The 12,557-nt window shown below is 41.4% G+C and overlaps 1 protein-coding gene across 1 annotated transcript in view; it reads left to right on the top strand.

Moving 5' to 3' along the window:
• LOC136423472 (dynein axonemal heavy chain 10-like) overlaps nt 1–12,557 on the top strand; it is a 63,771-nt gene that overhangs the window by 8,153 nt on the left and 43,061 nt on the right. The window contains exons 14-30 of the mRNA XM_066411632.1: nt 414–500; nt 1,146–1,259; nt 1,750–1,890; nt 2,416–2,604; nt 3,482–3,642; nt 3,952–4,183; nt 4,565–4,654; nt 5,077–5,241; nt 5,602–5,760; nt 7,226–7,342; nt 8,395–8,497; nt 8,933–9,111; nt 9,792–10,003; nt 10,546–10,702; nt 11,140–11,203; nt 11,861–12,030; nt 12,313–12,435. Of these exons, the coding sequence (XP_066267729.1) occupies nt 414–500; nt 1,146–1,259; nt 1,750–1,890; nt 2,416–2,604; nt 3,482–3,642; nt 3,952–4,183; nt 4,565–4,654; nt 5,077–5,241; nt 5,602–5,760; nt 7,226–7,342; nt 8,395–8,497; nt 8,933–9,111; nt 9,792–10,003; nt 10,546–10,702; nt 11,140–11,203; nt 11,861–12,030; nt 12,313–12,435 (2,463 nt within the window). The remainder of the gene's footprint in view (nt 1–413; nt 501–1,145; nt 1,260–1,749; nt 1,891–2,415; nt 2,605–3,481; nt 3,643–3,951; nt 4,184–4,564; nt 4,655–5,076; nt 5,242–5,601; nt 5,761–7,225; nt 7,343–8,394; nt 8,498–8,932; nt 9,112–9,791; nt 10,004–10,545; nt 10,703–11,139; nt 11,204–11,860; nt 12,031–12,312; nt 12,436–12,557) is intronic.

The following is a 12,557-nucleotide window of genomic DNA, read 5'->3' on the forward strand; positions in this document are numbered from 1 at the left end:
CCAGTTCTATGGGTCATTTATACAGCTTTAATGAGTCTTGCTTCTTGTAACAGGTTTTCATGAATTAAAGTAGTATGCGATAGACATCAAAGAATCGTCATGTTCAATAAATTAATAAAGTTTGGCAGTACTTTATTCTCTATCTTGTCAAAACATATGATATTGCATATGTATATTAAGCGACATCACACAAATTCTAGTGGGTCAAAGCCGTTAGGGGTCCAAATCAAATCAAGTTACATTTAATATTTGAAAAAAGATCTTCTTCCACATGCAGATGCTGGCATTAATATTCTCTGTACAAAAATCTGTGCTAAGGCAATGTATGACTACTACCCAGGCACTAGGTACATGTTATGATATTCACATTGCTGAATTTGCTGGTGAAAACAATGTCTTGTTTGTGTCTGTAGGAGGATAAGTACATCCGGTATGTGGATGGTCTCCGGCACATGCTGAACAGGTACCACACACTGCTGGGATCACTGGACGAAGCTGAGGTATGCAAATGTTTCACATCTCGTTCTTTCTATGCTTTCTATCTTCTCCTTAGAAGAGAGCTTGTCTGTTTGCCAGGTTTTCAAAATGTTGCGGCTGTTTTTATCTGATTTGAAAGAAATTAGTCTCTTTCAAAAACCTTAAGCTGTAAGCATACAAATGTATTTTTCAACTGTCATGCATAAAGTATGTGTCGCTTTAGTATTGTTCCTTGTCTTTTTCAAATCGAATACTAGATGAGCAAATCCTTGTTAAAACAAAAACTACAGTACTGTGCCTTTCCTTGGTGCTGATCTACTGGTGCTTTCCTTTCGGGTAGTGTTGTGTGGAAAGCACCATGTTTTCAGCACCAGGCACAGGCATAGACTATTAGCAATAGATTTCTTATGTAGACCTATCTTTATCTGTTTACCCAATATAACTGCCCTCGTTGTAACACACGAGCTTTGCAGGCACACGGCAGCTGGTTATAGTGTACTCATCAAACTGTAACACCTAACTTTTACACATCTGCTCCAAATGATCTAGCTGGAAGATTGCTTTAAAGCTAAAAGTGAAGATGCCCCTACTGTAGTGACATGTACTCATACATGTCTTGTAGCTGAAGTCTTGTTCCTGTAGCTGAAGTCTTGTCCTATGTTTTGCAGACCCAGTTGCTGGACGAGCACATCCGTGAGCTGCGGAGAGTCCTGCGGCCGGGCTACAAGCGGCTGAACTGGAACTCTCTCGGCATCAACGACTACGTGTCCAGGGTACAGCAGGTGGGTGTGCACAACTCAACATCCCTTTTTCTCCGTCAACTTCCCTTACAGAATGATATGTTAGAAAACCATGATATAGCTGGACAAAGTCGTCTTATAAACTAAGTTTCTTGTTTCGCCAAAAGTAGTTACTCAAGCAACTGGATAAAATTTCGAAAAAAATTATTTTTGGCGTATCTTATTACCTGGATGTCTAACATATCAAGTTTCTTGTTTGTTTGTTGCTTGTGCCAAAGAAAGTGAATTTTTTATAGCATGTCTGTTGTGTTTCTGACCACAAAGAGGTATGTGTGACTACACCATACTTATTACTTTGACTTCTCCCTGCTAAAGTTGCCTGTTGTCACCAAATCTGTATGGGTTATGAGGTTAGACAGCAGAGAGATGGGTAAGGGGGGATGGAGTCTCTGAAGGCCTTGTTGTAAAAGTGTTTTATTTTTTCCATTTTTCCTTGTAATGGAAACTAATGAGCTTCTGTTGTCCCCCCTAGGCTATGGGCAAGTTTGAGTCCTTAGTGAACCAGATCCAGAAGAACGCGCGGGACATCAACGCTCGGCTGGCCATGGTGGAGAACTCTAACCTCTTCAAGATCCCCCCTCCTAAGGTTGGGGAGACCTTACCTGGGGCCAAGGTGAGCCCTGAGTTCATGGCATATCTTGTTGTCTCATGTTGTGCCTTTGCTTACAGTGGGGGCCGGATATGTGACCAAAATGATTTATGTTATGGATTTCAATGAGTTCTGATGGTAGCAAGTGAAAATCCAGGTTGAAACAGAAAGCACAGTACTGTGCCTTTCCTTGGTGCTGAACTACTGGTGATTACCATTTGAGTAGTATCCAATGGAAGGCACCATGTTTTCATAGCTATCGGCACCAGGGACAGGTATAGTCTGTAGAGTCCTCTTTGGCATTAGAAATTCTTGCACCCTGCTACTTTTATTTGTTACAAACTGTTGCAGAATTTAGATGTTGCAAATCGTGTCTTTATAGTAATGTTTACAGAGTGATTTGCTTTCCACAGAAATTCTTTGAGTACATGTTACTTTTCCTCTTGATTCTATTTTCATTTGCTACAAACTGTTGCAGCAGCTACATGTTGCGAATCATATTTCTGAAGTCTGTATATGCCTGCTTACGAAGTGTGTCGTTTTTAACAGGAATTCTTTGAGTACATTGAGCGTGAGAGGTCCAAGGACTACGAGCTGCTTGCGAGGAAGTACCGCGCTATCGGGCCACTTCTCACCAAGATGGAGGGTCTGGTGGTGCACACCAACACGGGGAAGTCCCCCAAACTGCACTCCTACTACAGCTACTGGGAGAAGAGAGTCTACACCTCACTCACCGCAGTACGTGCTTGTGTTCACTAAACTTAGTCAAGTTTACCATGCAACTCAGGGGTAGTCTGCAGTAATATGGAATTAACTCTTTTCAAAACAAGGACAACATACCAGTACTGTATCTATCTGTATCTATATAGCCGGTATAACCACCCTTTGGCAGGCATGTGGCACGGCAGCAGCTGGTTATATTACACCAAACGACCTGTCATGTCTAATCTTTGCATATCTAACTGCATGTATTGTCTAAAGCTATCTAGTGAGGATGCCTCAGTCTATGGAACTTAGTGGCAATACCATTCAAAAACTCTGCTGTCTGAGTTCTATGTTCTACACCAAAAACATTAACATTAGCTAAGGACACTGCTGCTTGGAAAGCTGTGATGAGATGAGCAAAGGGACATTGTCTGACCTGAGCACTGGCTGAAAACACATCTTCTGAATTCGTTGCAAAGCTCTCTGACTTATTTTACAGTTCTGACTTTGCCCTCCACAGCTTGGGAAGAGAAAGTTTCCTTGTTATGTCATTTGTTATGTAATGTTGTTCCCCGCAGCTTGTGAAGAGAAACCTGTTGTGGTTCTGTCGCGCCATCACGTCCCCCAAGCCGCTGTTCCAAATTGATGCTACAAACTCTTTACAAGATGTGCAATGACACCATTTCTCTCTCAGACCTTTTTAAACAGAGCTGGTAACAGTATTTGTAACTTTGTCATCCGCAGCTTGTGAAGAGAAACCTGTTGTGGTTCTGTCGCGCCATCACGTCCCCAAAGCCGCTGTTCCAAATTGATGCTACAAACTCTTTACAAGATGTGCAATGACACCATTTCTCTCTCAGACCTTTTTAAACAGAGCTGGTAACAGTATTTGTAACTTTGTCATCCGCAGCTTGTGAAGAGAAACCTGTTGTGGTTCTGTCGCGCCATCACGTCCCCAAAGCCGTTGTTCCAGATTGACGCCATGCTGTCGGCGCCGGAGATCGTCCTTACGCCCAACCCCAACGAGATCTACAAACTCTGCATGAACTGTGTCAGAGATGCTGTGGAGGGGTAAGGGAACTAAGCTTTGAGTGTCAATCAATTAATCAACCAACAAATCAATCAATCACTCTGGCCTATTGAAAGATAGTCTTTGTTTATAATTGGTGTTAGAGGTATAGAGCAATAATTAATAATCAAGATATGAACTGATCAATCTGTAAGCTATGAAAGTCAATTGGATAGGATAGCCTTAACGGTCTTAGCTCTCTTTCTGGGGGTCTGGTGGAAAGTCAAAGGTTAACACAAGAAGACATGCATACAAAAATTACTCACATACATGTAGAAATAAACTTTCTTGTTTTTTTCCTCTCTTTCTAGTTCGAAGCTGTTTGTGCGCTGGATGCACGGCACCTGCATCGAGACCCCGCCCCAGCACGCCGAGGGCGAGGACGAGCCAATCGTGTTCAGCTTCTTCACGGACATCGCGGCGGACTCAGGGGTCATCGACCTGGTGGTGACGGCGTCTCAGAACGTCCAAAAGACGCTGATGGCGCTGAACAAGTACCTGAGCAGGTGGAAGAGATACCGGCCGCTCTGGAAACTGGACAAGGTCAGTGGGAGGATGGGAAAACGGGCGAAGAAGGTTATGATAGGAACAGATATAATAATAAGCACTGGGAGGTCTTACCTCTGCAAAAGCAGCTTAGTGTCTCACATATCTTTATTCTGCAAAAAATTACGATTTCCGATTTACACATTTATACTGTTCCATCATCAAAACTAAGCTGCAAATTCAATCGCAATCTTTTAAAGAAAATTGAAAACTATTCCTTGGAAAAGATGAAAATCTGGAAAATGCACTCATGAATTATCAACCCAACAAGCAAAGAAATGCTGTACAGTTACAGTTATGAACAGTATCTTGCCAAGTTCCAAATTATTTAGCACAGTTTTCCAGACAGCAGCTTTGTAACGCTTTCCCCATCTGCAGGGCATCATGATGGAGAAGTTTGCCGCTAAGAAGCCGTCCTGCGTGGCGTACGACGAGAAGCTTCAGTTCTACACCAAGATTGCTCACGAGGTTTGTATGTCGTACTCACAGAATATATATATATATTGCTATCAGTGAAAAGATAAGTATGGTTTTTAAGGTAGGATGCTTGCCAGTATATATTCTATACCCAGATTGCTCACGAGGTGTGTATACAGTATTGTACTCACAGAATAAATATACATTGCTATTAGTGAGATTATAGTAGTGTTGGTATGGCGTAACAGTTAGAGCTTTGGGTACAGGACCAATAGGTTCCAAGTTCAAAGTCCCCATGCCCCAACGTCTGACAGTGTGCCCTTCTGGAAGGCACTTAACACAATAGACCAACCATGACAGTAGATTGACACCCACCGAGCCTCTCAGCTAATCAAAATTGTCTCTGAACTGAACTGTCTTTGTCTCTGAAACAAGTCTATGTTACAATGTAACATCCTGTTGTTGTTTCCCAGGTATCAGAGCAGCCCCTAGTCAAAGACGAGGACTGCATCCGACTCCAGCTGACCCCGCTGGCCTCCACGGTGCAGGACCACGCCAAGGCCTGGGTCACTTCACTCGGAAAACTCCTCAATGACTCAGCCAAGGAGGAGCTCTTCACTCTCAAGACGGAGCTAGAGGTTTGCTTGCGCATTTTCTAATGTGTAGTGTGCTTATACCACTGATTTAAATGACCTTACAGTACAGTGACTTATAGTAGTGCTATTGTGAACTGAAAACCACTGTTAACACTCAGTTTTCCCTTTAGGTTACCACAAAATTCAATCACCACAAACTTAGATTCATCAGATAATCATAATATCAAATTGAGTTCTTTTTGGAACCTGTGGAGACACTTATATCTTGTTTCTACCTAATAATTATTATTGTTATTTCAGAGAAAATAGAATAGCACATAATATTGTTATTGAAATAGAATAATTCTTAAATATGTGATTAAAATAAAACAAACCTTAATACTTATTTCCACATGTGTTCAGGGCCAGACCTCTGACTTGAAGAAGGTGCCGGACACCTTGGAGGATCTGAAGTTTGTTCTCGGAGTGATCGCCAACATTAAGGACATCTCGCTGGACGTGGAGATGAGATTTGTGGACTTGCAGGAGAGATATCGCACACTGGGCATGTACAAGATAGAGGTGAGATTATATCGCACCCTGGGCATGTACAAGATAGAGGTGAGATATAGGACACTGGGCATGTACAAGATAGAGGTGAGATATCACACACTGGGCATGTACAAGATAGAGGTGAGATATAGGACACTGGGCATGTACAAGATGGAGGTGAGATATAGGACACTGGGCATGTACAAGATAGAGGTGAGATATAGGACACTGGGCATGTACAAGATAGAGGTGAGATATCGCACCCTGGGCATGTACAAGATAGAGGTGAGATATCACACACTGGGCATGTACAAGATAGAGGTGAGATATAGGACACTGGGCATGTACAAGATAGAGGTGAGATATAGGACACTGGGCATGTACAAGATAGAGGTGAGATATCACACACTGGGCATGTACAAGATAGAGGTGAGATATCAGACACTGGGCATGTACAAGATAGAGGTGAGATATAGGACACTGGGCATGTACAAGATAGAGGTGAGATATCACACACTGGGCATGTACAAGATAGAGGTGAGATATAGGACACTGGGCATGTACAAGATAGAGGTGAGATATAGGACACTGGGCATGTACAAGATAGAAGTGAGATATAGGACACTGGGCATGTACAAGATAGAGGTGAGATATAGGACACTGGGCATGTACAAGATAGAGGTGAGATATCAGACCCTGGGCATGTACAAAATAGAGGTGAGATATCGCACCCTGGGCATGTACAAAATAGAGGTGGGCTTCTCAACCCAATACAACCTAATAGTAATACTGCAAAATTCATCAAAAAAGATTAAGTGCACAACATGAAATTGAGTTTATTGAGTTTATTGAGATACCCTTTAGCCCCTCAAGGGGGCTAATCTTCCAGGGCTCATAAACACTACATGTACATCACAAAATACATACATACGTACACACATAATTACATATTTACATACAGGTAAAAGCAGGTAGAATTGAAGAAAAGGATTGGTTGAGGTCAGAGATCAGAAGCTAATTATGACTGAAACCATCAGAAATACAGTAAAATGTCAGCAAAACAAAATTACAGACCTTACTGAAATTGTATACACTCACTCACTCACTCACTCACTCACTCACTCACTCACTCACTCACTCACTCACTCACTCACTCACTATCTGGTTTAACATCTCTTTAAGCTAACTTCAAAGTCTAGAACAAGTAACAGCAAAACTTTTTGACTGTATTCTGACACTTAAATGTCAAGAATATTGTAGTTGAGTGTGTTCAACCCCTTTGCTCTTTTTAAAAAGTGCTGAGTGGTAAGGAGAGAAAGAAGTGTACTGCTTTTTATAGTCTTTGGTACATGTATGACCCTACCAGGGTTTGAACCTGTGACCTCTTGAATGCAAATCAGGCACAATGCTATTGCACGATAAGTTCCTTCTACAAGACAAGACTACTTCACCAGTGTAGAAATTCCATACTGAAACTAACGTCTGTCCTCTACAGGTGACAGAAGAGGAGATAGAGTTGGTAAAAGACATGCCCCAGATCTGGGGCGACTTGTTCATGGACTCCAAGTTTGTGGACGCACGCCTTGGTCCTGTCAAGAAGAAGTTCACTGAGGTGAGCATACAACTACTGTATATGTTAAAATGTTTGCAGTGTTTTAATGTTTCAAGACTTTGTGGTGTTTGCTTCACTGTAAACTTACCACTGTGATAACTCCATTTTCTCCCTACTACGAAATTAGATCCCTGTAAACTTAAATGTAGTTACTGTAACAGTAAGTATATTACTTACTCCTTTCCATTACATAACAATTATACTTTCCGTTTCTATATGCATTTGTATATATCTTTGTTACTTGTTGCTTTGCATCATTGCATTATTATGTTTGTTTAGCATTATTTTAAGTTGGACAGAAGTCAATGAAAAAGTATGGGATTTTATTCTGTTACTCCTGTCCAGTTCACTGTGACAAAGCTGACAGAAATGATAAACCAACTTTTGCTGTATGTTATTCATGATCATGTCAAATTAATGCTGAACTTGCATCCCTTTTTTTATCTATCTTAATGTTTTCAAAACACAGCATCTGACTCTAGAAGTGAGTACAGTCAGGTGATGTGGTGAGGTGGTGACCATCTCAAAAATAGTCACTGGTCCCACAAACACAAGGCTATTAGCAGTACCGTGGTATATGTACTAGAATCATATGTTAAGATCAGACTTGGTTGTTTGAGTAGGGATGCCACACTTTTATTCCTAGTGTGTACATTCTTGTAGCTGCAACTTGGGGTCATAACTAGCTTGTCCAACACTTTAGTGTAGAAGGTATTTTCTCTCGAATTCTGGAGATGGCACAAACTTACAGAAGAGTATCAGAGACAAGAAGAAACTACATCGATTAGGTAAACTAGATTTCACTCAATAAACTTTGTCCATGCTACATGGTACACAGAACTGCAGTTGTACACGGAGCTAGGTAATATATGTATGTCAAAGTTGTACCTGGTACATTTCACTACACTGGTGAAATTTCACATCACTGCAGATCGTAAACTAAAGTAGGTATTAAAGTAACAATCATTATGGTAATGCACCATAAGTTGTTTTAATGTGATATAGATTCAGGGTTACTTGCAATAAAAGATGCTTTTCCCCGCTCGACACAGATCACCTTGCAACAGATTCAGGAGTTTGACAAGGACCTGAACACTTTTGGGGAGACGTTCCACGCTGAGGGCCCGGGAGCCGTCGGAACAGACTTGGACAAAGGTGAGATCTGGAACTGGCTGGGTACTGAAAGAGTTTGGACACAACCAAATTCTTTTTCTTACTGGTCAACTTGTGGTAGTCCTTCCTTCTACTAGACACCAGATGAGTGACCAAAAATCATTTGTCATTGAGATTATTGAACACTGGAAGATCATTGAAAGACCTTGGAGGTCATTGGAAGATTCTGAGGAACCTTTCTTAGATCATTGGACAATCTTGAAGATCATTAAAGGCCTTTTGTTATCAGTATAATGATTAAAAGGGACCTTGGAGACCATTGAAAAATCTTGGAGACCATTCAGTTCTCATTGAAGCTCCATTAAGAGATCTGTCCAATTTTTATATTCTTGACAGTCTCGTTGCAATTGCCTCTTTGAATTCCACACTTAAGCCAAAATAGATTGACAAATCTTCCATTTCATTTGATCACCACAGGGGTTGAGATTCTGGAAAAGTACCAGAAGGAGCTGGCGAAGTACGAGCGCGAGAGACAAGAGCTAGCGAACGCAGAGAGACTGTTTGACCTGCCCATCACCATGTACCCGCTGCTGCAGCAAGTGCAGAAGGAGATGAAAGGACTGGAGATGATCTACTCACTCTACAAACAACAGCAGGTTTGTTTGTTTGTTTATTTGTTTGTTCGACCTGCCCATCACCATGTACCCCCTGCTGCAGCAGGTGCAGAAGGAGATGAAAGGCCTGGAGATGATCTACTCACTCTACAAACAGCAGCAGGTCGGTTATGTGTTAAAATGTATTGCAATTATGAGATTGAAGATTTAAATGATGTGAAGATGAGAGTAAATTCTGGTCCCCTGTAGAACTTGTGACCGTTACCTAGTTGTTGTTTTTCGTTCATTCATAGATTGGGATGATATTTGCTAGTTTTGTTAGACTAGCAAATGCTATGCTTTCCATGATCAGTGGTTGATAGCACTTTGTACCCTGTTTCAACACATTTTAAAATAGACTGTCTGGAAGAGAATTTTACAGTCGTTAAGAATTTTTGGTGTTGTTTGTTTGTTTGTTGGTAAAACTATGTACAATGTATGTTTGAATGTGTCTTATCTTTGCACATGTGTGTTTTTGGACAGCATAACTCAATGATTGTGGATAGATCTTCATGATGTTTTGTATGTGGGTAGGTGTTGGCAAAATAAAGGACCAGTTGGAGTATTGGCCATCTTGCGCCTCTCTTTGTTACTGCAGCAGAATATATTTTCTTCGTTATAAGTTTTGATGGTCAATGCTGAAAATTGAAATACTGAACTTAATGTGACCCATTTTCCCCCAGGCTGCCCGTGAGGAGTGGTCCCAGACCCTCTGGGCCAACCTGAATGTGAACCAGCTGGTGGAGGGTATTGAAGGGTTTATCAAGCAGCTGAAGAAGATGCCGAAGGATGTGAAGAGCCTCCCTGTTGCGCACCACCTGGACGCTAAGATGAGGGAGTTCTCCGCCTCCATCCCGCTCTTCGTGGATCTCAAACACGAGGCTCTGAGAGAACGGTAAACACTTCTGCAAACTCCCTATGGACCTATTGTTTTTTTTAATCATGTACCGAACCTTTAGCACTCGGAAGTAGCCGTTTGGCACCTGCTTCCCTGTTAGTTACAGAGTTAGGCAGCTGGGAGAAGGTTAAACTTAAGATGATTAGTTCTTTAATTGTAGACTTTATCAAGATGACTTCTTGCCAAGGTAACAGACTGATCCTGTCTGTCCATCAAATGTAGAAGTTCTGTTCTAACAAATGTACCAAAGGGCAGTTATACCACCAATACAGATACAGTTCAGCCACTAAGAGAGTTGCATTTCTTTGTTTTCTTTTTGCATTTGAACATTTTGACCAAGGTGGGAGGGCAATGGGAATGGCCTGTTATCCTTTGTCTAATATGTGTGTCTTTGCCTTTTTTTGTAAGTATGGTGAACTTACTAATGATGAATTTACATTGAATTCATCGAGCAGGTTTTTTTTCTTAAACTCTTACATAGGATCAGATGAATGTTGAAAAAATGCAAAGAAATTTATGTGGCTCTTGTTAATTTCCAGCCATTGGAAGGAGCTGATGGAGAAGACCGGGAAGTCGTTTGACATGAACCCGGAGACGTTCACCCTGGAGAACCTGTTTGCCATGGACCTGCACAACTACGCAGAAACCATCGCTGACATCGTCACCTCCGCGTCTAAGGAACTCAGCATAGAGAAGGTACGTGTCTTAGATTGTTAGCTTGTCTATCTGTATACACTTATCATCATAAGGAACTTGGGAAGGTATATATAAAGGATGTCTGCATCCAAGGAACTCAGCATAGAGAAGGTACGGGAATGTCTTAGCCATATCTCTTTGTCTTAAAACAATGTAAGGAAGTTAGAATTGAGAAGTTAGGAGTCTTTTACAGTTGGCTCGTCATTTTTAATAGTTGGCTAATGTCACCTTAGTTTAAAGGAAATCAACATTGAAAAGGTCTTTCATACATAGGGGATGTCGTAACTGTCAACATGTCTAAAACATTTGTAACCATCAGCTCAGCTAAAGCTTGAAGGGACATTTTAAGGTTAAAAGAATATATTAGATGATATAATGTAGACTGAAGTTTGCTCTTTAGATGTCAGAATTCATATCTCTTTTTTCTCTCCAAACAGGGTATCAAGGAGGTAGAGGAGACATGGGCCAGTATGAAGTTCACGGTGCACAAATACATCAAAGGTAAGCTCAGTTTATACACTGACTCTTTATGTACTGAGAGTATGGTGTTTATTCTTTAAATGAGCTTTGAATGAAAGCATTCTGTAGAATAAAACTTTGTGGGCATATTTTTCCTTTTCGGTTAACATTTTGGACTTGACCTGTCCTTGGTGCTGAACTTTGTGTGTTGTCTCATCAGCATCATGCCAAGGTGACTCCACTCTTGAGGCGGAACCCCTCCCTTGCCTGACTCATGAAGTCAATTTTGTGGGAGAGTGTATTATCCGAAAGTTGCACTATCTATAGATTGAATCGGAATATTTTCAATTTTCTTTCCCTTTGGCTACTGTTCCAGAAAGAGCAGGGGATATTCCACTAGTACATTGAGGCTGTACTGTATACTGCAAATGCATTTAAGTACGCATGGTTTTAATTCTTATAGCTAAGGAAAATATGGAGTGTTCACTGTGGTTTTAAATATGCGGCAGCGCTATAGTCACATACTGCTACAGTATTGGACAAAAATGGCCGCAGTGGTTTTAAGTTTGCGGTGAAACGGTGACATAAAACCACTGCGAACCTTTCTGCATTTACAGTATACTGTCTTTCTTTGTTTTAATACTGGGTGAGTAACTTGATAGCTCTCTTTTAACCTCTCCTTTGCTTTCCTTTCCGTAGGCACGTCGGACCGTGGGTTCATCCTGGGCTCTGTTGACGACATTATGCAGATGCTGGACGACAACGCCATGAACCTGCAGAGCATGTCGGCCTCGCGATTCGTCGGTCCCTTCCTGAACACTGTACAGAACTGGGAGAAGGGCCTGTCGCTTATCTCTGAGGTCGTGGAGGTAGGGATAAAAACGTTTAGCATATGCCCCCCTTAAAATGACAGATTTAACCACAGAAATTAAAACATTGGCTCTCAAATGTTGAGAGGGAGGGGAAAAAAATTAAAGCTGGCGACAGCCCTGGAATCACTAGATTTTTTAGTCGTAGAATGTCTTTTCATTACAGGTGGCCTATACTATAGACTAAGGTTCTAAAAACAACATTAAAGGGGTCTATGAATGTAAAATATATGGATCCATGTTATATATTTGTTACATTCATGCCCATGTTTCCCGTTGAAGGTGTGGATGGTGGTGCAAAGGAAGTGGATGTATCTGGAGAGCATCTTCCTGGCGGGAGACATCCGCTCCCAGCTGCCGGAGGAGGCCAAGAAGTTTGACGCCATCGACAAGATGTTCAAAAAGGTACGTCTTCTTGTTTCGTTGGAGTGACATAAAGCTATTTGCAACTTACTTTCTTTTTGCTAAGCTACAACTGGATGGAAAAACATTTACTTCTCTCTGTGAAGAGCTTCTGAATCATCATT

The sequence above is a fragment of the Branchiostoma lanceolatum genome, chromosome 1 (genome assembly GCF_035083965.1).
Source record: "Branchiostoma lanceolatum isolate klBraLanc5 chromosome 1, klBraLanc5.hap2, whole genome shotgun sequence".
NCBI lineage: Eukaryota > Metazoa > Chordata > Leptocardii > Amphioxiformes > Branchiostomatidae > Branchiostoma > Branchiostoma lanceolatum.